The following is a 22,836-nucleotide window of genomic DNA, read 5'->3' on the forward strand; positions in this document are numbered from 1 at the left end:
CCTCCCTTTCTGAAAAATATTGCAACAGCATCTGAAATTTCCTCTTTTCTTTCCTTCCTGCATTTCTTGCAGGTTCCTTTGCGTCAGAAGACAAGGAAGAAAAATCAAGGTAACGAGGTCTTCCTTTTGTTCCTGCTTTTGTTTAGTGTTAAAATTTTGCTCACGCGAGGAGGACGGTTTTTGTTGTATTGTTTGTTTGGTGTTGAGCACGCTGTTATTCTGCTTAGTTTTTACATTGATTCAGTGGGGAAGATAATGACACACTCTTCATTTGGACTAAGCTGTTTCGGTATGTCAAAGCTCTGGGTGTGTGTGTGTGAGAGAGAAACTGTTCTGCTTAATTCATTGCTAGTCTGTACTGACTGTCATGAAAATATAATTTTCTAACGTATCAGTTTGGAAGGGTATTTTAACAGTTGTATATATTTATGATCACACACGCACACATGGAAACCATCCAGTAATGGATTTAAATCTGCATTCTGTTTCACTGGCACAATGTTCTCTATCATTATGGATTCCTAAAGCTTCATTTTGACTAATTTATCTTTGCCAACTGTCCATACAGAAATAATTCTGGGTTGTATTTCAAAAGAAAATGCTGGCATCCCCTGCATGCCAGTTTAAAGGTGGCACTTTGTTTTTTCGCACAGGAATTTGTACAATGAGCCGTCGAAGGATATCATGCAAGGACTTGGGGCTAGCTGATTGCCAGGGATGGCTATACAAGAAGAAAGAGAAAGGGGGCTTTATTGGCAACAAATGGAAAAAGTTCTGGTGTGTCCTGAAGTGTTCGTCATTATACTGGTACAGCAATCAAGTGGTAAGCATGCTAACCTCTTAGTTTCTCCAGGTATATTAAGGGAAGATTCAGTGTTCCTAAGCCATTTTATCATGTGTAATTCAAGAATCTATCAGTTTAGTGTGTTTAGACAATCACAGGAAGGGAATAAGTTATTTTAATTTTCACTTCATTGTTTGGAACAAAGTCCTCCTGTTTTGAAACATGTTAGCTGGACAGAGCGTTTGTGCTTGAGAGAAGTTTGGGGCCCATAGGAAGATAAGTGGGCACTTTCCTTTGTACCTAGATGCCAGTTAATTTCCCCATACTCCAAGCTTCCTCCATGTTTCTGATTCAACAGGAGGAACGTTTGAGCAAGAAGGATTCTAGTGCAGCTTTGTAGGAGCCATTGTGTAACTGCCCTTGCAATTTCTAGCTAATGTTGCTAGCGATTCTGGACTTCTGGAACAGGTGGAGAATTTAGGCAGTTATCAAGATTGCTCCAAGATGGCCTCTGTCAAAGGTTAGAGTCCAAGCTTCCCTCTGGTGTTCTGGGAGGGGAGGGGTGCAGTGTGGGGAGTGGGAGAGAGAGTTGTGGGTGAAAAAGCAACAAGGGCAACCCAGTTGGAGCACACATGGGTAATGCAGAATGAGTTCAAATGAACAACAAGGTTCCACATGTTGATTGGCAGTGTGGAAGAACTCCACTTACCTGTGAGTAAGTCCTGTTGATTTCTTGCAGATTTGCTTTGGAGTGGACATGGTTACAATTTCAGCCTTGATGCTCTCTTCCTATTGCATCTGTGCTGTACTGTCTGGCAGAACATTACTGATTGGCATATGGCACCTTCCTATGCATGCTTACTCACTAAGTCTTACTGAGTTTACTTCTAACTTCATGGGTGTAGTATTGCAGCCCAAATGGCCCTAGATCAGCAGGACGGACCACCAGGTCACAACCATTGTGATCTGTTTGCAAAGCACTTTCTAGATAAAATTGCTCTGGCTTGAACACTTCATTGGTTATTAAATCCATATCAGGAGTGTCCTTGGCTTCCATTCTTCAAGGTTTCTTGGATAAGCTTCAGTTGTTGTTAGTATGTGGAGTCGTGGGAGCTCTCTACCTACTACATATGTGTGTTTGATCCTTACTATTTGTACTTAATAACATGTAGCCAAAGGAGACGGGTCAGATTAGTCCACGATGTGCTATTTTATTGAAAGAGGGCATTATTCCTGTCCCTCAAAAGAAGCTATAAGAAGGTTTTATTAGACTGACCTACATTTTGGGTGGGAAGTGTGGCTGAACTTGTAGTATAGTGGAACAGCTCCAGTTGCTGTTGGATGAAACTGGGTATGGAGATCAGTATCAGTCTGGGGGACTGTAATAGGTTTAGTGTACTTTTGTGGGACAGAGGGGGAATGTGATCATTTTGATTCCTCTGGACCTACCAGCAGCTTCTGATATTTTTTTTTAAAAAGTATCTTTTTGGACTTCCAATTAGGAGTTGGGAATGGCTTTACTCCTGTCTCATAATAAGGTACCAAAAGATGGGCCTAGGGCAAGGCTGCCCTACCCAAAAGGAGTTGCCTGTTTCTTGGTTGGATACAACAAAATGTGATTTAATCTCCTGGTGGCTGATGGTCTTTCATTTTACTGTGGTCTTGGTTGTTTTTAATTGCTGTTTCCAGTTGTTTAAGTTTTTGTTATAAACTGTCCTGGAAGTCCTACTGAGAGGCAGGACAGAAGTGGGTTAAATAAATTAACTAAACAAATCAAATCACAAACTCAAGTTCAATCTAGATAAGACTGGGGAAATCAATGGAGGGTCCAGTTGGCATTGGAGAATGTGAGTTGCTTGTAATGGTTGGGGGTCACGTCACACCCTCCCTTAAGGACAGAGTGCACAGTTTGAATGAGCTCATGACCCCAACATTGCTCTTGGCAGCTTCTGCATCTAAGAGTATCCAACAGGCTCAGCACTATGACAAGGAAGATCACTGGCAAGACAGCGTCCCCTCCAGTTCCAAATTAGAAAGGAAAGTTTGGACTGATGTTTTTGTCAGTGGGCAGCTGAGATACTCATGCAACGGCTGCCCACCCTCCAGCCGACCCTGTTGTTCCCTCCAGTTCTGGGGGAAACAGTTGGGACTTACTGTATTGACAATAGATGTGCAAGGCACCATGAATGCCTCAGATGTGCACTCCTAAAGCTCCAGTCTCCTCTCCCATCTTCAAATGTTTGCAGCTGGAGAGCAGATTGCCCTTTACCTCCCACAGAGGTTCATCAAGAAGTAGGTTGGGGTCTAAGGCTTCAGACCTTTCTAGGAGTAAGTCTCTTTGTACACAGTGGAACTTTCTTCCAAGTGAAATGCCTAGGTTTTGCCCTGAAGAGGATCCTGGCAGCCACATCTGTGGGCTCCATATTTGCTCAGATCAACAAATGGAGCCATGCTATTAACTTTTAAGCCTTTTTAAAGGAAATGCTATTGTTTGTATGGTTTTTATGTAAATCACTTAGAGATTTTTATTACGTTAAACTTATATCATATTTTATGATATTATACATTTTTATAAATACGATATAAGTTTAACGTAATAAAAATCTCTAAGTGATTTACATAAAAACCATACAAACAATAGCATTTCCTTTAAAAAGGCTAAAAACAGAACAAAACTGTGCAGTGTACAAAATACAGAATTGACTGTTAAATTTTCAATCTCTATTTTGTCCAGGAAAGCATATAAGTTTTTAAGGAGGCTGCTGTCTCTGCCTCCTGGATTTCCCAAGGGAAGGCATTCCAATGAGTGGGTACCATTACTGAGGGCCTGCTGCTGCATTAACACTGGGGGATGAACACCTCCCCACATATCACCTGTCCGCAAGATACGCTGCTTATAAAATGACAAGTAAAAAAGTGTGTATCTGAGAAAAAGAAAACCCTGTAAACCGAGACATGTGACACTTAAGGAATAAGCCATGCACAGAGAATCCCCTTGTCTCCCACTTTATAATTACACTGTGGAAAGGAGTGAATTTCTTCCTTCAGCTGGCTGACCTCAAGCCCTCTAAAGCTGGTACAAAGCAAAGACTTGGAACATAAACAACATTCTGAGCTCATGAATATCCCTTGTGTACAAGAGGCATACATTTACAAAGTGTGACTAGGCAAATGTTTTGCTGCACACTGCCCAAGGACCCCAGAATTTGACTCAGCCCAGGGCATCCTTGCATCAAGGAAGATATTTCCACACCCCACTTTGAAGCTCTGATTTGTGTTTCCCTTCTAGAATAGATGTTGGGACTGTCATTTTGCTGACAAAGAAAGTTTCTTTTGTGTGGAGCCCTGCAGGCTGGAGTTTGGTCCTGCAGAGAGCTGAAAGGGGATGGGAGCCATTGTTGTGCATGGTGTGTGTGCTTATTTCTTTTGAGCCACCATCACTTTCTGATAAAACAGGTTTTTCAGGGTGTTTAATGGCTGGCAAACCTCCAAAACCTCTTTCACCAGTGGACTAAGGAAATGAGAGGGTATAACATGGATATTGATAGTCCTTTCATATTTAGCCAAATGTAACGGCCTCTGTGTTCCTAAATAGCATGGATACAGAACATGTGGCTTTCCAGATGTTTTTTAACTGCAACTCCCATCATCCCTGCCTATTGGCCATGCTGGCTGGGACTGATGGAACTGGAGTCTAACAACATCTGGAAGGTACCTTGTTCTACACTACTGAGTTATGGTGTACAGCAAAGTATCAGAAGCTGGAGGTGGGCAGTGGAAGGTTATCTCTTTTTAAGCCTTGCTTTCCAGTAAACTCTCACTCCAGCAGGCCAAATGCCTTCAGCCCTCTTGAAATGACTGTTTTCATCCTTGGTTTAAAAGTTCAAAAGCTTCCTCTGCAGACAGAGGTTCCTTAGCGTCACTCAACATCTGCTGTTTTCTGTGTTTTTAGGGAAGTCGAGGTTACCGTTTTGTGAGGGTCCTGGGGAAAACCCCTTTCCCCTTCACCTACAGATGGCACAGCTCAGATTCTATGCAGACATTTTAGTTTTCGGAAGAAAGGCATTTACGCATCTGTGCGTGGGCAGAAACTCTGCTCAAATAAATGGTGGTCATCTTGCTTGCCTGGAATACTCGTATTTATTTGTGATGGGTTATATATTTATGAAGTGTGAATTCTGTTTCAGCCAAAAAAACTTGCGCTGCCCTGATGCAAGGAACCGTAACATAGCAACAACAGGCTGGTGCAGTGTGTTTCGTAGTCCGTCAGTGAGCTTTGAGAGAATATAAGGATGTTAGCATTTGAAATGAATTCTGCCTATATTTGGACGCCTCAAACAATTACCCAAACACACTTCTCCATTGGCATGTTGATGGGTGTGGGACAGGCAGGGAGAAAACAAGGGAGGACTGGTTTATTTATTTATTAACCCAAATCTGTTTAAATAAAACATGAAGGAGGGATGCTAATGCAAGGGTGGGAAACTACAGACCTGGGGGCCAGATGTAGCACTACAGAGTTGTCTCCTTAGCTTTTGGGACTCTCTTCAGAATATGCTCCTTCTGAAGCTTCACTGCCCCTTATCTGTGCACAGTGCCTTTGCCTGACTGGAATGTGTCCTTGAACTGAGATCCTGCTTCTTGCTTACCTGGTTTGTTTGCCTAAAACTACTAACCTGTTGCCCCACCTTCCCTTTGCTTTCAGCTAGTACCTGCCCCTGGAAGGTGCACATGATGAAATGTGCCCGTTAGGTTGTAAAAGGTTCCCCACTCCTGAAATAACCGATTTGCCCTGGTAGGAGGTGCTTCTGCCTGCACAAGTCAGAGCACCCCATTTCCCCACCCACTGCAGTCGTCCATGCCACATCCCATCATGTTCTGGAAGACCCACCAGACCTCAGGAGCATCTTTTCACGGGGAAGGGGGAAAATCAGTGAAATGTTGGATGCCTAGAGTTGCATGATCAAAAGCACTTTCCACTAATGCAATATCACATTGGATGTAGCCTGGAGAGACCTAATTAAATGAAGTTTCCCATTTTGAAATTTATACTTCTGAGCACACCTGGCTGGAATGTTCTCTTGAAATCTCATAATGCCTTTTGCTTGTTTGGATGGAGGAGAGAGTGTGAAGAAACCACTCTACCCGAGATGAGTCCATTGGGTTTTTTGCAGCTGTTCAGAATCCAGAGTGTGGTTGCTAATGAGAAAAAAATTACTGCAGTCCAATGCAAATGGATGACTTGGTTGGTAAACATCTGAGCATGGGACTACAGCAAAGGCCCTGAATTTTTGTTCCCCCATGCCCTACTGCCACCTGCTTCTCCACATAGATGCCCAAGAAAGGTAGAAATTACTCTTCTTATCTACTGTGCTTTACAATTTAGATCTCAAGTTATTAGAAATTATTTCTGTAATCTGAAAAGCTTTCTGAAATCCAGTTAATATCTAATGTCTAATTTCAATAAATTATCTAGCATACTTTAATATTGCCGGCTTATTTTGTCACAGGCAGAGAAAGCTGAAGGGTTCCTCAGCCTTCCAGAATTCACAGTGAATCAAGCGACAGAATGCAAGAAAAAGTAGTAAGTCTTTCATCCGACTTGGAGTCTTGAGAAAGTGAAACTTTACAAGCTGAAATGTGAATGCAAGAAGATCCCTGCTGGATCATACCTAGGGCTCAGCTAGTTCTGCTTATCATGGATATTTATGTAAATAGAACTGTCCACCAGGACATAAACTCAACAGGCCTCCAATCATTGTTGTCCTTACAGCATTGCAAATATTTCAAACCGATAGACTCCATTGAGATGAATGCGGGTGGAATTTATGGGAGCTTAATATGTTACTGTAAATCCTTGGGGTGGAATTCAATGTCACGTTCTTCTAGTTGTTCCATCTGCAAGCATTGCCAGTTGCTAGATGGAACGATCCCTTCCTCCTCCCCCTGTGCATGGCTCGGAGCGGGAGGTTGTCTCCTGATCCCCCCAAAACAATTTTAGGGGGCACATGGGAGGGAGGAGGAGGAAATACCTGTTGAGCAAGGGTTTCCGCGGCTTAGGTTAATCCTGCCTGTGAAAATGTAATTATGATCTTGCTTGGTTTTCCTTCCAAGGGAGGGTAGCACTTAGCACTGAGATATTGCAGCCTTAAAAATGACTTCCCTACTGCCTTATTGGTCTGAAATCTTATGTGAAGGGCAGCCGGCTTTCCTTAGTTAAATATAAACTCATTGTTTTGATGTAGTTATGCAAATACTCTCGTACTTTAAGGCTTATTGCAACCTCTACTGCAGAGCTGAGACCATTCATTCTACATATCGGAAAGATTGTCTCCATCCCCACCAACCCTCTAATAATGCATTAAGGTCAGCAGAGGGGACTGTTTCGGTAGTTGCATCATCCTCAAAAGTGCAAGGAGTGTTGGCTTCAGGACAAGGCTTTCCCAGTGGCAGCCCCTAGACTGAATAATTTTTTTTAAAAAAATTCCAATAGCACCTTAGAGACCAACTAAGTATGTTCTGGGTATAAGCTTTCATGTGCATGCACACTGCTCCAGAACATACTTAGTCTCTAAGGTGCTACTGGAAATTTTTTTATTTATTTCGACTGCTTCAGACCAACACGGCTACCAACCTGAATCTAGCCCCCCCTAAACTGTGGAACTCCCTCCTCATAGAGCCTTGTCTAGCAACTTCATTGTAAAGCTTTTGCCATATGCTGAAAATGCACCTCTTTACCTTGGGCTTTGACCATTAAAGTATATATGAATCTGTATTGGTCTCTTCTCATCCAAATGGTTTCACCAGTTTTTATAATTTTACCCTTTTTTACGTGTTTAAAATTAAAATAATAACTATGTATTCTATTGTTGCACTCCACCCTGGAACCTTAGGGTGAAGGATGGATAAGAAATCCAATCAATCAATCAATCAATCAATCAATCAATCAAATAAATCTAATCACAGCTCACACTCTTTTAATTATGCCCTGTCTTGTTTGAAAAAGAAACACATTTCGGCAAAGTTCCAACCCAACCCCTCCCCCATGACACAGTCCTTTTTAAAGCACTTGAGAAAGAACATGCATATCTGTGGTAAATATATAAGCATTCATCTCCTTGTGAGGGCTGTCAAAGAGAGATGAATGTACCCATTCTATTGTTTCTATGTGAACACTCGCTCTCTAGTTTGAAGTTCTGCACAGTTCCAAGTATGCCTAGGTATGTGGAGTTAGGATTTTAGGCTAAGTGGGTTGTTTTTTTTTAATATTTTGGGATAATAAACTCTTTGGTAAACTGACCCACATACTCACTTTTTAAATCTAATGTTTCCCATATATATGAATAAATGTTTTTGTTTTTGTTTTGGAAGCGCTATGAAGATCATCCATCCACAGATCAAGACATTTTATTTTGCAGCAGAAAATGCGGAGGAAATGAACATGTAAGTAAAATCAAAAGTCTTGCTTCCTTTTTTCTTATGACAAAAAAGAACCATCTCTTTGTTGTTTCCTTGGTTGTTACTGGAGATGGTAGCCTCTGTCTCTTGAGTGTTCATAAAAGATTGCCCAACCATAAAGTATACAGCTGATGGAAGGATTTCTGTGACTGTTCACCTTACAGTGTGCCATCAGCTGAAAGCAAGGTGGGCCAGCATGCAGCATGCACATGAATGGCAGAGAGCAGGTTGAATGTGATGTACCATAATGGCTGATGCTTGATGGCTTGTGTTGTGATACTCAGCAGGTAACAGGAGGAGATATCTTCAATCATTCTCACTCAGTAATTGTAATAGGTGCTGTACTTGATTCATGGGTTTGCTTAGGTTTAGTTTATTGCAGAGGTAGCTAGTGTAGTGCTTTCCAGGTGTTATTGAACTCTTAATTCACATCAGCCCCAGACAGCAAGGCCAATGGCCAGGGGTGATGACAGTTGTAGTCCAATATCATTTGGAGAACTACGGGTTAGCCACCCATGGTTTATTATACTGTTATCAAAATTCTCAGGGTGGAATCTAGTTGGTGTCCCTTATACTGACTGAAGAGCTTTTGAGCTGCTAATGGAAGAGGAAGCAAGGCAACCCTTGCCTCCATCCCTGTTCTGGAAGGCTACCAAATTCTCTGGAGCCTATTTTCAGGGGCTTTGGGGGAAGGAGGAGTGGGCAAAAATTGCTTCCTCTCATCTCCCAGAACCCTTTCATGACTGCAAAGGCACACATTGGATTTCACCCTCAGTTGAAGATGAGAAGGACTTGGTAACTACCAAACCTGTTTTCTCTCAGCTTGGCTATTTCTATTCCATACAAATGTCTGTGCTTGCTTTTATTTTTTCAGATGGCTGAAGAAATTAGGTACAGCTGTCCTTGACAAACAAGCCAATAAAAAGAGTGAAGAAGGTATGCTCAAATGGAATATTTTGAATGCAATTCTGGGCTGCATCAATAGGAGTATAGCATCTAGATCAAGGGAAGTAATAGTGCCACTGTCAGACCTCACCTGGAGTACTGTGTCCAGTTCTGGGCACCACAGTTCAAGAAGGACACTGACAAACTGGAACATGTCCAGAGGAGGGCAACCAAAATGGTCAAAGGCCTGGAAATGATGCCTTATGAGGAACGGCTAAGGGAGCTGGGCATGTTTAGCCTGGAGAAGAGGAGGTTAAGGGGTGATATGATAGCCATGTTCAAATATATAAAAGGATGTCACATAGAGGAGGGAGAAAGGTTGTTTTCTGCTGCTCCAGATAAGCAGACATGGAGCAATGGATCCAAACTACAAGAAAGAAGATTCCACCTAAACATTAGGAAGAACTTCCTGACAGTAAGAGCTGTTCGACAGTGGAATTTGCTGCCAAGGAGTGTGGTGGAGTCTCCTTCTTTGGAGGTCTTTAAGCAGAGGCTTGACAACCATATCTCAGGAGTGCTCTGCTGGTGTTTCCTGTTTGGCAGGGGGTTGGACTCGATGGCCCTTGTGGTCTATTCCAACTCTATGATTCTATGATTTTATGAATGGGATTGTTCTACACCTTTCTACCCGAGGTGTTTTCCAGGGATAACACATATGGCATTCAATATATTCAAAATACTCAGAGGGGACTCGATGGCCCTTGTGGTCTCTTCCAACTCTATGATTCTATGATTCTATGATTCTATGAATGTTCAGCTAGAGCTAGATGCCAACTTTTTTTTTTTTTTAAAAAAAGATTAAATTAGATTAGATTAGCAGTTATGAGCTTTGCTACTATATCCAAAAGATGCATTTTGTACAGGCAAGGAGGACAATAGGCCAAGGCTGTTCTAGTCTAAAGCCCTTATTCTGTCTAGGCACACAGATACAGAGAAGAGAGGGGAACATCTTAGGAACAGAGGCCTAAGGAACAGTCATGCCATTGGGTCATTAAGCTTAGTATTGTCTACAGTGACTGACAGAGGCTCTCCAGATTTTCAGATGGAGCACTCCCAGCTCTCCTTGGCAGAGGCAAAATTTCCTAGAGCTCCACAGCACTGAAGCTGGGTCTCCCTGGAAGGGCCAGACATCCTATTTCAGTGCACGAAACAAGACAAGGAATGTCCCAACCTTTCACCAGTAGCAACTAAGAGTTTCACTTCCCTCTTAAGTCTGATCTGAAGCAGAAGTTTATGTATTTATATATAGCGACATTCCTACCATACATTTAAAGCACTATGATACCACTTTTTTGCCATGACTGTCCATTCAGAATGTGTGAGCATCAATTCATTTTTCATAGAATTAGATATAAAGTTATAGTTTATTTCCTGCAGAACAACCTTGTTCTGAGAGGTCTGTTTCAGCAGAGGGTTTTTTGGAGTACTGCAGCTTTTTGCTGCCTTTTAAAACAGTAGCTCACCCTCTGCTTGTCCCTTATCTCTGACTGTGAGAAACTTTGTAAACCTGGAGCTTTTTTTAAAGCCTTTTCTTCCACCTCCTCTTTCTTCTTTTCATGCAACGCTATGGAAAGATGAAAAGAGAAAGAGAGATTCTGCTAATTAGAAATGTCAGAAAATACCCTTTGTTTTGCATACAGATGACCCTGACTGAGTCAGAGCCGGTATGTTTTGCTTTCAGTTCAGGTTACCTAAAATAAGTTTACTTTTGTTTCCAGTGCTATAATTGGCATGTCTAATGCACTTCAACTGTTGTGTTCTTGCTTCAGAGTGCTACAGCGAGAGCGAGCATGAAGATCTAGAAATAAACGTGGAGACGCCACCCCCTCCGTATTCCGATCAGCTGCCGCCGCCTCATTTGGTATGTATTATAGTAATTAGCTAGCTTCTGTTTGCTAAATGGCTTGTACAAGTGTCACCCTATCCAGTTCGCAAGATGCCACTCTGATAAGTAATCTGCAGTAAAGCGTTGTACATTTCTTCTCCACTCAGTATTCTTGCAGGGGGCCTGTTGTGAGATCAGTCATACGAGACGATAAATGCAAAACACTCCTTTGCCATTTATGAATTAAATTGTTGTCCCATGTTTCCTCCAAAGAGCTCAAGGTGCTATACGGGTTCTGCCCCCACCCCCATTTTCCCGCTCACAACAGCCCTGTAAAATAGCTGAGGGTCACTCAGGGAGCTTAGACTTCCATTCTAACCCTGGCCACCAGAAGGGTCACTAGAACTGCATCCACTGTGCATGGTGGCCAAAATGGAAGTCAGGCCCACACTGGGCCTGATGCCGTCACCTGATGGCATTGGGGTCAGCTTGGGAACCAACGAATCCAGACCCAGCTCAGCCCCTCCCTGCCCTCAGAATGCCCTGTTTTGGGGCATTCCACTGACCGTCACTCACTAGTATCCTACATGTGGCTCTCTTGCAGGGCCGGCCCACCCATGAGGCCAGGTGAGGTGACCGCCTCACGCAGCAAGATCCGCAGGGGCTGCAGAGCCCAATGTCAGTCTTTCTTCCCTCCTGGCGTAGATCTTCACTCACCTCTTCTTCCCTGCAGGGAGGCTAAAGAGTAGGTTTTCCCAGGGAAAGCAGAGGGGCAAACTGTGTATAGAAAGCACAATAAAGTCAGAAAACCTCTCAGACCCGTTATTTCAAGGCATGGGGCAAGCGGAAGTATGGACGAGTTTTAGTCCGACATTCTCGCCATCACACCACAGTGCGGACGTCTCTTGGCTAAATACACTGTTATATGCTGAAAGCAAATAACAGTTATCACAGCCAAATAGTTACTAAAGCCTTCCCAGGCAGCCTTATTTCCTTTTGGTTTAGAGAAAAGAACAAGCCTCTCACAGCATGTAGCACCTGGCTTAGGATTGCTGCAATTCTGCCAGAGGTTTGTTTTTAAAAATAAATAAATTTGAGGCAGGTGTACAAAAGCCCACTTTGCTTTTGTTGAATCAAATGCATCCCAGGATGGCTCTAGCACTTTCAACACTAGCACATTCTTTATTCTCACAATGCTGCAACAATTTTGAACCAATCTTCTTCTATAACCTATTCCACCCCCCTATTCACTGAGCCCAGTTGATAGCAGTTTCCTCTAAATCATGGATTTCTGTCCTTAAATAACTTCGCATCCAGGTAGAGCTCAGGAAGGCAGGTGCTTGGCTTGTGCAATTGTCAGTTATGCCAGACTTTGCTGGTGCTAAATTTGGTTTTATAGTGTCCGGATATTGGGTTATTCTGCTGCCAACACCCTCTCCTAATTCAACCCTCTTGTGTTTAAGGAAGATAAGGAAATCACTGGCGCCTCCATCCTCATTAAATTCAAGAATAAGCTGGCAGTGGATAAATTTACAGTAATATCAAATTAAAGATACAGCGTTGTATCCAGAGTTATCCTTTATACATAGAGAAAGTCTCCTGTTCACAGAAGTGACTCCATAATCTAGTGAGTTGCTTGCAGCTCAGGTATGCCAGCATAAGCCAAAGCAGGCTGCTGTTTGTTCTCAGTATCATATCTCACCACATGGCTTCTAAACAGCAATATGAAGCCATATTAAAATGTAATATTAAAACTTAACAGCAGATTTTTTTTCATAACAGCAGTGAATAAAGCAGCCTCATATTATCGAACCTCAACCACTGTCCCATTCCAAGGACAGAAATTATTTCCCTCTCCAGCAGTGCTATGTAACAGGCATTAACCTCTTCCACATCTTTTGACAAAGTGAAGTGCTTCTTAATTTCATTCTGACTTCAAGGCCACTAACAGCAGTCAGTCTGCCTGTTTCCAACATGTCTGCAAATCATTCCTTCCCATCAATTTCCCACCCCCCACCCCCATCATATGAGAGAGAACTTGTAGGAAGGACTAGGATGTAAGACCTGACAAACTTTTTCCTCCTTTTTGATTGCCCCCCGCCATAAATATTATTGAGACTTTTTATCGTACTCCTTTTTGAGAAAGCTACTGAAAGAAAGAGGTAGTGAGTTGTAGGCAAGTTCCCTTGATGCAGTCAGCATTCTTTCTCTGTATTGGTGCCCTGGGCTACAGCTCAGCTGATACACCTGGGGGGTGCAGTTTGGGCCTGAGGCCTCTAGTCGCTAATCCTAAGAGCATAAGATGAGCCCTGCTTTATCAAACCAAAGCCCTATCCAGTCCAACATCCTGTTTTCGCAGTGGACTACCAGGTGTCTACGGGAAATCAACAAGTAGGACATGAGAATAACAGCACCGTCCCTGCTTGTGATTCCCAGCAACTGGTATCCAATGACATTTTGCCTCTGTTGCTGGAGGGAGTACATTGTCCTCATGACATTTATTTATTTAAAATGTTTCTACTTTTCCTCTACATAGAAAACACCAAAGCAGTTCACACTATTGAAAACAAAACAGTAAAACCCAACTCATAACTTCCTAGTAATCAAGGCATCATGGTACTCGCATGGCGTGCCATTTTGAGGTTCGCTACAGATGCCAGGATGTCTTGAGCCGGCCCTGGAATGAGTCGGACCAAAACTTTGCTGTTGCCCCCATTTTTAGAACACATCATACAGATTCATAATTTTGTGTTTTGCTTTCACTGCATGTGCTTTTCAAATGTGGGAATCCCTGTACAGGCAGAATGTAAATATCTAAAGCAGGGATAGTCCGTATTACTCAGTGATTATGTGATCATTTACTGGGTAATTAATTCCAAGAGTAGATGTGCTTCTCTGTGTTTAGCCACCAACCAGATGGAAACAAATGCAAATTAGTATTTTGAGGTGGGGGTGGGGGTTTTACAAGTTTCCTTAAACAGGCAAGAAAATGTTTATTTGCAAACTCCCCCATATCTGCTTGAATGGAACAGTCATTTCGAGACAAAGATTTCCAGGTGGGCTGTCAAGGTGTATCATATCTCTTTAGTCTGAAATAGACCCCTCAGGGCTCATTAATCTTCCAGTGAATACTTTTTCCATTTACTAACACTAACACCTGCATTTTATAATATTCTTCCTTGGGTGTTTATTGATAGATGGGAGTCATGAAGCAGTTGAAAAATTAAGTGTAGATCATTTTAAGTAAGAAAATCATGGGGATAATAATTTCCAATTTTTATTCTACTGTTGAATAATGTCAGTTTGTGATATAGAAAATTGCTCAGTCAAAAGTTCAGAGGGTTTAAAAAAGAAATGCTTATGAATGGGGAAAGGGTGGTTTACTCTTGCAGCTACACAAGTAACATGCACCATCTTCAACAGTTATCTGAAGCTTCATGAGACTATTAACATCCTATGGCAGGGGTAGGTGACCTAAGGCCTGGGGGCTGGATGCGGCCCAATCACCTTCTCAATCTGGCCTGTGGACGGTCCAGGAATCAGTGTGTCTTTACATGAGTAGAATGTGTCCTTTTATTTAAAATGAATCTCTGGGTTATTTGTGGAGCACAGGAATTCGTTCATCCCCCCCCCCAATATAGTCTGGCCCCCCACAAGGTCTGAGGGACAGTGGACCAGCCCCCTGCTGAAAAAGTTTGCTGACCCCTGCCCTATGGTATTTAATGCTCTTAAATTGAGTTGGTATGCTTGGCTACAGACTCCTCCTGCCTTGCATTCCATTTTGTGATCTGCTTCAACAAAACACTTTATTTCTACATATATAAATAGGAGGGAGATTTATGGCCAAAGCAGATGATCAACATTTCATTGCTGACTCTTCTGAGTCTGTTAAGTCTTATTGGCATATAGTGTATCAAAATCTGTTCCACTTCATCACAGCAACATTTCATGTGGCATTTCCCCCCAAGTTAAAACCATAGATATACATTCTTAAGCATCCCAGGTATTAATAGCATTGCCTAGGAAGGAGCATGTCTCTCCTTGGTGTGTTTCATGCATCCTTCTACTTTGTATTCAGCCTGGAATAAAGGAACTCCCCTGGTAGTGAGGCACATTTACCTCTTAGTCCTACTTGTATCAAAACTCTGGATCATCTAAATTGTTCTAAAGATTTATGAAGTCCAGAATATTCAAGCCTGGAAAGCAGACTGCTGGGCCGATATGGTGAAACCAGAGCAGGGAGACTTCAACTGTAGCTGTCATGGGGAGACAGTTACTGGAATCTGTCTGCATAATATTTATTAACTTGGCAGCAGCGGAGGCCTTTCTCATTGCCTCAAGCTCATCCCAACTTCTTTCTGGCAGAATTTATATGAGGTGTACTCCTTCTTTGATTTCTTACTCAACCTTCACTGTATGGTCCCAGACGTGGCCTAAAACAACATAAAAATACAATATTAAAATCAGTTAAAACATTTAATTAATTAGTTAGTTAATTCCTAAATCACCCTCCACCCAAGGATCGCAAGGTGGTATACAATATGAAAACACAAAAATATGTAACGTCGTAACAGGCATAAACAACACCTCCCTCCCCCAGGTTAAAAGGCTGTAAATTGTTTAATTAGCCATAGGATCAAAATAATAATGTGTGTGTTGGTTATATCCTGCTTTATAACTCCAAGTATTTCTCAAAGCAGTTTACAAAAAGTTCTCACAATGAAATTAATATCAAAGAAATGCCCCTATGGTGACAGGGATTATTCAGGTGACATTTCCTGCTTGATCTTCCTTGATTGGTCTCTGAGGTAAAGGAGAAGGACTGGGCAAGTGTGTGTGTGTGTGTGTGTGTGTGTGTGTGTGTGTGTGTGTGTGGAGTCAAAAGCCAGGATAAAGGTGTGAGTTTTCAGCGTATGGCAAAAACTATAGAACGGCGGTGCTTGTTGCACCTCTGTGGGCAGGGGATTCTGTGGCTTAGGAGCTGCCATAAGAATGCCCTCTCTCAGGCCACTACCCCTGACCTTCTGAGAGCAGTAGAACTACCAACAAGGTCCCCTCTGCTGATCTAATCCCCTGAGAAAGTCTGTAGGGAAAGAGACAGTCTTTCACACATTTATGAGGTTATCTCCGTATCTACCTGATGCCTTCTGTTTAAAACCAGTACTGTTTGGAGGAAACAATATTTGGCAGAGTGAAACTGAGGCAAAATTAAGCAAAGGAGCCATACCACTCACTCGTATACTATATGGTAGCCCCAAGTTCATAGGCAATGTCCCAGGTGAAGAGTATGATTTCAAATTTGCTGATCCATGTCCCCTTATATTGCCACCCATGACCAGCTTTTGACTTGACTTTATTCCACCCCCACCTTCTTATTTATTCTCAGAAACAGGACCAGGAAGAGCCTTCCTTGACATCGCATGCATCAAGTGAAGTATCATGTTCTTTGTCCTCACCGGAAAGCCTGATGAAGTCTGAAGGATCCTCGTCTTCCTCGTTGTCCAAAGTATTGTATCCAGACAGACAGTCGTGGCTCGACATCGTGAACAACTCTTCCCCTGGGGAAGAAATGGACAATCAATCTCCAGCTGCCTCTGGCGACTCTCAGGATACTGATCACTTGGTAACAGGCTGTAACAAAACACTGGAAAGTGGGACTGTCAAACCCGACTGCAGCTTTCAGGTCTCTTTGAATGAGGCTACATCTACATTACGCAGTGCTAAGGCTAGCCTACCTGTGCCTAGAATAGCAGCATCGAAAACTCTGCCTAAAGGTGAGTCAAACAGTAGGTGATCTGTTGGCCCCACAGTATTGCTCTTCCTGCCTTGACCCATAAAGAGGCAGAGCTCACTTGTAGCCTCTTTGCTTTACCTGCAGACAGTCCCAGGTTCAGTCCCCAGCATTTGGTGCCATATCTACTCTTACGTTGTAGTGATTGATGCCCCCTCTTCTTTCATTTAATGATAGTATGGGTGAAGGAAGCAACGTGATTTGTTAAAACCAATCATAGAATCATAGAATCATAGAGTTGGAATAGACCACCATCGAGTCTATGATTCTATGATTCTATGACTGGTTTTAACAAATCACGTTGCTTGAAATGAATGAATTTTTGTCTGTATAAATAGATCAAATTGAACGACCATTGTTCAACTTAAATCTCACTTCACAAACTCCTTCTTTTACCCAAGGAGGTGTATGTGTGTGAAAATTGTGGGATCCCATTATCTTTTCCTCTATGGAAGCAGCAGCACAGGGAAACTGATCCTGTCCCCCACTCTGCCCCACAAACAAAAAAGAAAGGGTTAAACATTATGTTTCTGTTCATCCTGACTTGCATGCAGCCTGCCAAGACTACTTCCTGGCTTTAATTTTTTTTTTAAAGTAGAGGAGGAAAAATAAACAGAAATCTCTGTGGCTTCTTGTTTGTGTGTGAGACTGTGAGGCTATAAACAAGCATTTTGAGTACGTGCCCCTCTGCCCATAGGCTTCTCTTCCAATTTACAGGCCTTCGGGGGGTGGGGGGGGGGGAGCAGTGTCCAACCACTGCCATTTTTATTTCCTTTGGCAGTTGTTGATGCAGCAAGACTGGTTATAATAGAGAACAAAAAAGAGGGCCACTTTAGAAAATGAAACATCACTGCAACATAATGAGGCATTATTTATAATAGTATAATAGCCCCTCCTGGTGCTCTCCCGATGGTTTAGACGTAAGCTGTGCAAATGCCATACAGCACTCCCTTCTACAAAGAATCCTAGTAACTGTCGTCTGAGTCCTGGAAACTCAAGCTCTTTGAGAAGTAAGCCATAGTTCCTAGAATTTGTTGAGTAGGGAATGAGTTCAAACATCTGATGCATATACAGTGGTACCTCAGGTTAAGTACTTAATTCGTTCCGGAGGTCTGTTCTTAACCTGAAGCACCACTTTAGCTAATGGGGCCTCCCGCTGCTGCCGCACCGCCAGAGCAAAATTTCTGTTCTCACCCTGAAGCAAAGTTCTTAACCTGAAGCACTATTTCTGGGTTATCGGAGTCTGTAACCTGAAGCATATGTAACCTGAAGCGTATGTAACCTGAGGTACCACTGTACAGTGGTACCTCGGTTTATGAATTTAATCCGTTCCCGAAGTCTGTTCTTAAACCAAAACCGTTCTTAAACCGAGGCACACTTTCCCTAATGAGGCCTCCCATCGCCGGTGCCCTTCTACCATTCGGATTCCGTTCTTAGACCGAGGTAAAGTTTCCAAACCAAGACACTATTTCCAGTTTTGTGGAGTTTGTAAACCAAATCGTTCTTAAACTGGACTGTTCTTAAACCGAGGTATCACTGTACAGCCTACAACTCCCATTTGCCACAACAACCCTGTGTTTCCTGCAAGCTCTCCTTGAATGCCCCTACAACTTCCACAAATCTGGGGAAGGGATGCACTGGGGGGGAGGGCCTGAAGTAGCATGAAATCTTCATGAGAACTCTGGTCTATGAGGACCATTAAATGTTTCTATCATATGAGACAGAGCTTGTTGCTTCATTCTTGGGGGGAGGGGGGCAGAGTTCCTTGCCTTGAGGGGAGGCAGGGTGGCTGGTTACACAAGAGAGCAAGATCTTTGGTCTACTTTGATAACTGCTAAGTGGCATTGTGCTGGTTCCAGGGGTGACCACTTCCTTCCTCTAAACTTTAACTGATGTTCTCAAGCAAATGCTCAATGGTGATAAAGGCTCAAGTGCCTGATGAACATAGGTTTTGTTCTGATAACCAGCACCACAATGGACACCCTAATTTGACATCATCAGAGTTGTTATGAGTAGGGCTCTATAGAATGTTTTTGTTGTGATTTTCTGTATGTTACACTCTCTCTCACACACTGTTAATGTTTAATTATTTAAAATATTTTTTTTCTATGTTTTTAGCTATTCTTATTTTATCTGTAAACTGCCTTGAGTCCCTGTCAGAGAAAAAGGTGGGGTATAAATAAATATAACAACAACAATATCACCCATCAATGATTTTTTTATTTTTTTTATTTTACTGAGTAGAGACTAAACGAAACACACATTCACAGCTAATTCTTGCTCTCTGGTCAGTGTATGTGAGTTTTCATAAAGTTGTCACAGAAACACTTTATGCAGGTGTACATTTATAAATTCTGATGTGACTTTCTGTTAATTTTATGCAACTGCTTTTTACAATGAGTAGGAAAGATATTTTTTTTTGGCCATAATTAGGGCATGTTTAATGAGGCAGTGATATGCACAGGAAATGTTGCTGCAGCAAATTGGCCCCAGTATTGCTCTTTCCTGTCATGGTCTTGCGACACAACCAGCTCTTTTCTTCAGTATTGTCTATATTTAGCTCTTGTCCGAGTACAATTGACAGGGTGTTATCTTTGCACAGCGTTGCAAAATGACTAAATGCACACATTAGGAAGTAGTCAAATACAAATATTTGCAGATATATCATAGAGCTAAATCTTTGCTGTTTTAAATGTGGGGAAAATAACTTTAGGAAAACTTGGAAGAGATTAAAAGAAAGCCTCTCCAAAAAAATAAAAATAAAAATCCTTTGTATGGTCACTTGAGAGCTAGTAGACAAATAAGGAGCACACTTAGTACAACTCAGTAGCCCTAGGACTTGTTGCTAGACACAGCCTGTCTTCTGTCTTCCCTACAGATGCAAAATGTTCCGTAGATGAAATGGAGAAACTTTACAAGTCCTTAGAGCAAGCGAGTTTGTCTCCCATTGGGGACAGGCGACCTTCTACAAAAAAGGAGCTGAGAAAATCCTTCATTAAGAGGTGCAAAAACCCAACTGTTAATGAGAAACTCCACAAAATCCGAGCGCTGAATAGTACGCTAAAGGTAAGTGTTTATGGAGTTGTTGTGCTTCAGCTGTTGTTGAGGCATTTAACTCATTGTGCGTAAATTTTAGCAGCCTCAGAAAATCCCTGAAAGCATGGTTGTGTTTACAATGTGGGTATTTTTAAAAAAAGAAATTGAAGGAAAATGTTATCTTCTTTGGTCTCCAGAGCCAATAGCTTGGAGAGGAGAACATTAGGATTGGACAACAATCCAGATATGAGAGACCTCTAGTGGTCAACTCACATTTCCAGTTTCACAAACTTCTCTTTCTTTCTTTCTTTCTTTCTTTCTTTCTTTCTTTCTTTCTTCTAGTGCAAGGAACATGACTTGGCCACGATTAACCAGTTGTTGGAGGATCCTGAGCTAACAGCAAGGAAGTACAGGGAGTGGAAGGATTCAAACACCATGTTGGTCCAAGATATCTATCAGCAGCAGGATGTTCTGAATACGCCTGAAGAAAATAGCACAGAAGCAGAGACGATGCTGCAACCATCTTTCATCGAAAGCACTATCTGAGAGAAGTGGACTGTGTGGTACTTTCCCCACACTGCCTTCATTTACAAATAGTTTAAGCTGCTACCGTTTCCAGTTTTGTTTTTCTAGTGGAGAACTCAAACCGTTAGCCAGAGCATTATTTCTTATCTCAGTATTAGGAACATAGGAAGCTGCCTTAAGCCAAGGCAGTCCATCTAGCTCAGTGTTGTCTACACTGGCTGGCAAGAAGGGATTTTCCCCAGCCCTTCCAGGGCACGCCTGGGATTAAACCTCAGACCTCCTGCATGTGAAACAGATGCTCTACCCTGAGCCCTGGCTCTTCACCATTCTATCTTCCTTTAAGTGAGTGATTTACCTTCTCTTCCTTCAAGATAGAATGCCACTACCCAAGTGGTGCCATCACAGTGGTGATGTCACAGTCTTTGTGAACTTCTGAGGAGAGCAATTATCTGGTGGACGGGAGTTGGAATTCCATTTTTTAAAAATGGCTGACCTTCATAACACAAATGTTTTAGCAAGCACAACATCTGGACATTAAGGGTTTTAAAGAGTATGTACATAGTGTAAATAAGAAGTTCATGGTTATTTTAAAGTTTGCTAAGAGAAGTTAAAAAAAAAAGTTGTAGAAATGCTGCCAGGGTTCAAAAAAACAAACAAACCACCCTTTTGTTGTAGCTTGTCTAAACTTCCATAAAGATTATAACCTTTGCTGATGACAGGATGGTGCCTGTCTTCTGTTAAAACGCCTTGTCATCTGTTGAGTGAACACCTTTTTGCAATCATAGCATCACTGTATTTATGAATGGCCAGAAAAAAAGCTGTTTCCTTACATCATCTGGGGAAAGTTGCATTTGAATTGTTTTTCATACCAAAATAAATTCCGCAGCGTTGTGCAAACTCTGTTAGGTTTCTGGGTTGTTTTCTGTTTTATGGAGGAGAGAGCTAAAGATACTTACAAAAGAAAAAGAAAAAGAAAACTCTTCTACTCAATATAAAAATGTATACTTTACAGGGAGCTTCAACAGGATATATATTTTTTTGTTTGTTAATTTGCAGCAGAATGCACCTGGCTGACTTACCCTACAAATGCATGTTGTTGCTTACTACCCATATTCACTGTGCAGTATTGCTAAAGATTCAGTTTTGTGCTGACTCCAGCCATTCAAGACAATGCTTCTTCCACTTTGCATAGCATCTCTCCCCTGGGTTTAGTTTCAATAATATGCCAGAGTGTGATGGAATGTTGGGAACCAGCCTGAATACCAGCCTGCATCGTATGTTCACCTGCAAACCTTTTCTGCATGATGGGAATTTTTGTCCCTCCATCTCCTGCCCACCATGGAGGAGGGGTTGTCAGATGTGGTTGTAGTCAGTGATCTTGTAGTGAAATGGATCCTGCCATGATGCTACAGGTGATATCGCATCAGTGAATTAAATGATACAGGTCAACACAGCCAATCAAATCTTGCAATATGATGATGCCATTGAAGGCAGCGAAGGGCAACATAGAATTCAGGATAAATGAATATTTTTATAAGGACTGGCAAAAACGAAAAGGGGAAGCACATTTTGGCATTACCCTCCCCCACAAAAAAAGGGTCGGTTTTTTTTGGCTCAGTTCCAGCTGAGTCCCAGAAAAGCAGTCGACCTGATGAATCTTTTAGTTTACAAATAAACAAATAAACCCATTGTAATTATAGAAAGCATTCTTTAATTTATGTGAGGTGAATTTTCTAGCAGGCAGGAAGGAAATTCTTCGGCTTTCTTGCAACGTTAAGTTAGAATAGTATTTCCTGGCTTGTGTGAAGCACTCGTAACAGAATATACATCTCCAACTAAATTTGTTCCTCTTGACTGAGCTGTTTTTGGGATTGGGGCAAGTTCTGCTTTTTAATGATAACTCCTTCCTGACATTGTCCCAAATTCCCCCACTCTATTGCAAGTGGGAGAAGGCAGGCTGAAACTGCTTTTGCCCTTGAGATTTCATATAAGCAGAGAATGAACAACCTTTTCTTTTTCTTCTGGTAAAGACAAGACAATTCCAAGTATGAGTGTCAGTCTGGTATACATTGCAACCAGTGGTGCCAACTTGAATGAAGTATTGGGGGAGGCATTTAAGCCCTGCTACACATAATTGATCACAAGATGCACACCATTTGAATGGCAATGCCAGTCAACTTTTGGGGGGCCCTCAAATATTTTAGGGGCGGTGGCAAAGGGCCATCAGCCCCTAGGTACTGGCTCCTATGATTGCAGCAGGTCTGGGCAAACCCATGTCAGTGGTCAGGTGTGATGGGGTTGTAGTTCAACCAGATCTGGAGAGTACCACATTTGACAACCCCTCCTCTAAACACTTCACCACTCTGTTTAATGCCAGTAGTGCTGCATTGTACTGTAGAATTGTACTATAGAACAGTACTGTAGAATTGTACTGTTGGAAGGGACCCTGAGGGTTCTCTAGTCCAATCCTGT

The 22,836-nt window shown here is 42.1% G+C and overlaps 1 protein-coding gene across 9 annotated transcripts in view; it reads left to right on the forward strand.

Annotated features, from left to right (window-relative positions):
• IPCEF1 (interaction protein for cytohesin exchange factors 1) overlaps positions 1–21,265 on the forward strand; it is a 53,684-nt gene extending 32,419 nt beyond the window's left edge. For 6 of the 9 annotated variants that reach the window (XM_083434209.1, XM_083434207.1, XM_083434208.1 and 3 more), the window contains 9 exons: positions 73–109; positions 654–823; positions 6,295–6,368; positions 8,156–8,227; positions 9,117–9,178; positions 10,957–11,048; positions 16,399–16,786; positions 19,682–19,869; positions 20,182–21,265. In XM_083434209.1, coding sequence (XP_083290335.1) covers positions 73–109; positions 654–823; positions 6,295–6,368; positions 8,156–8,227; positions 9,117–9,178; positions 10,957–11,048; positions 16,399–16,786; positions 19,682–19,869; positions 20,182–20,385 — 1,287 coding nt within the window. In that variant the 3' untranslated portion in view covers positions 20,386–21,265. Of the gene's footprint in view, positions 1–72; positions 110–137; positions 290–653; positions 824–6,294; positions 6,369–8,155; positions 8,228–9,116; positions 9,179–10,956; positions 11,049–16,398; positions 16,787–19,681; positions 19,870–20,181 lie in introns of those variants that run through there. The other 3 variants (XM_083434210.1, XM_083434212.1, XM_083434215.1) reach the window with 3 other exon arrangements.
• Positions 21,266–22,836: the final 1,571 nt, after the last annotated feature.

The sequence above is a fragment of the Podarcis tiliguerta genome, assembly GCF_965153285.1.
Source record: "Podarcis tiliguerta genome assembly, chromosome: 3".
NCBI lineage: Eukaryota > Metazoa > Chordata > Lepidosauria > Squamata > Lacertidae > Podarcis > Podarcis tiliguerta.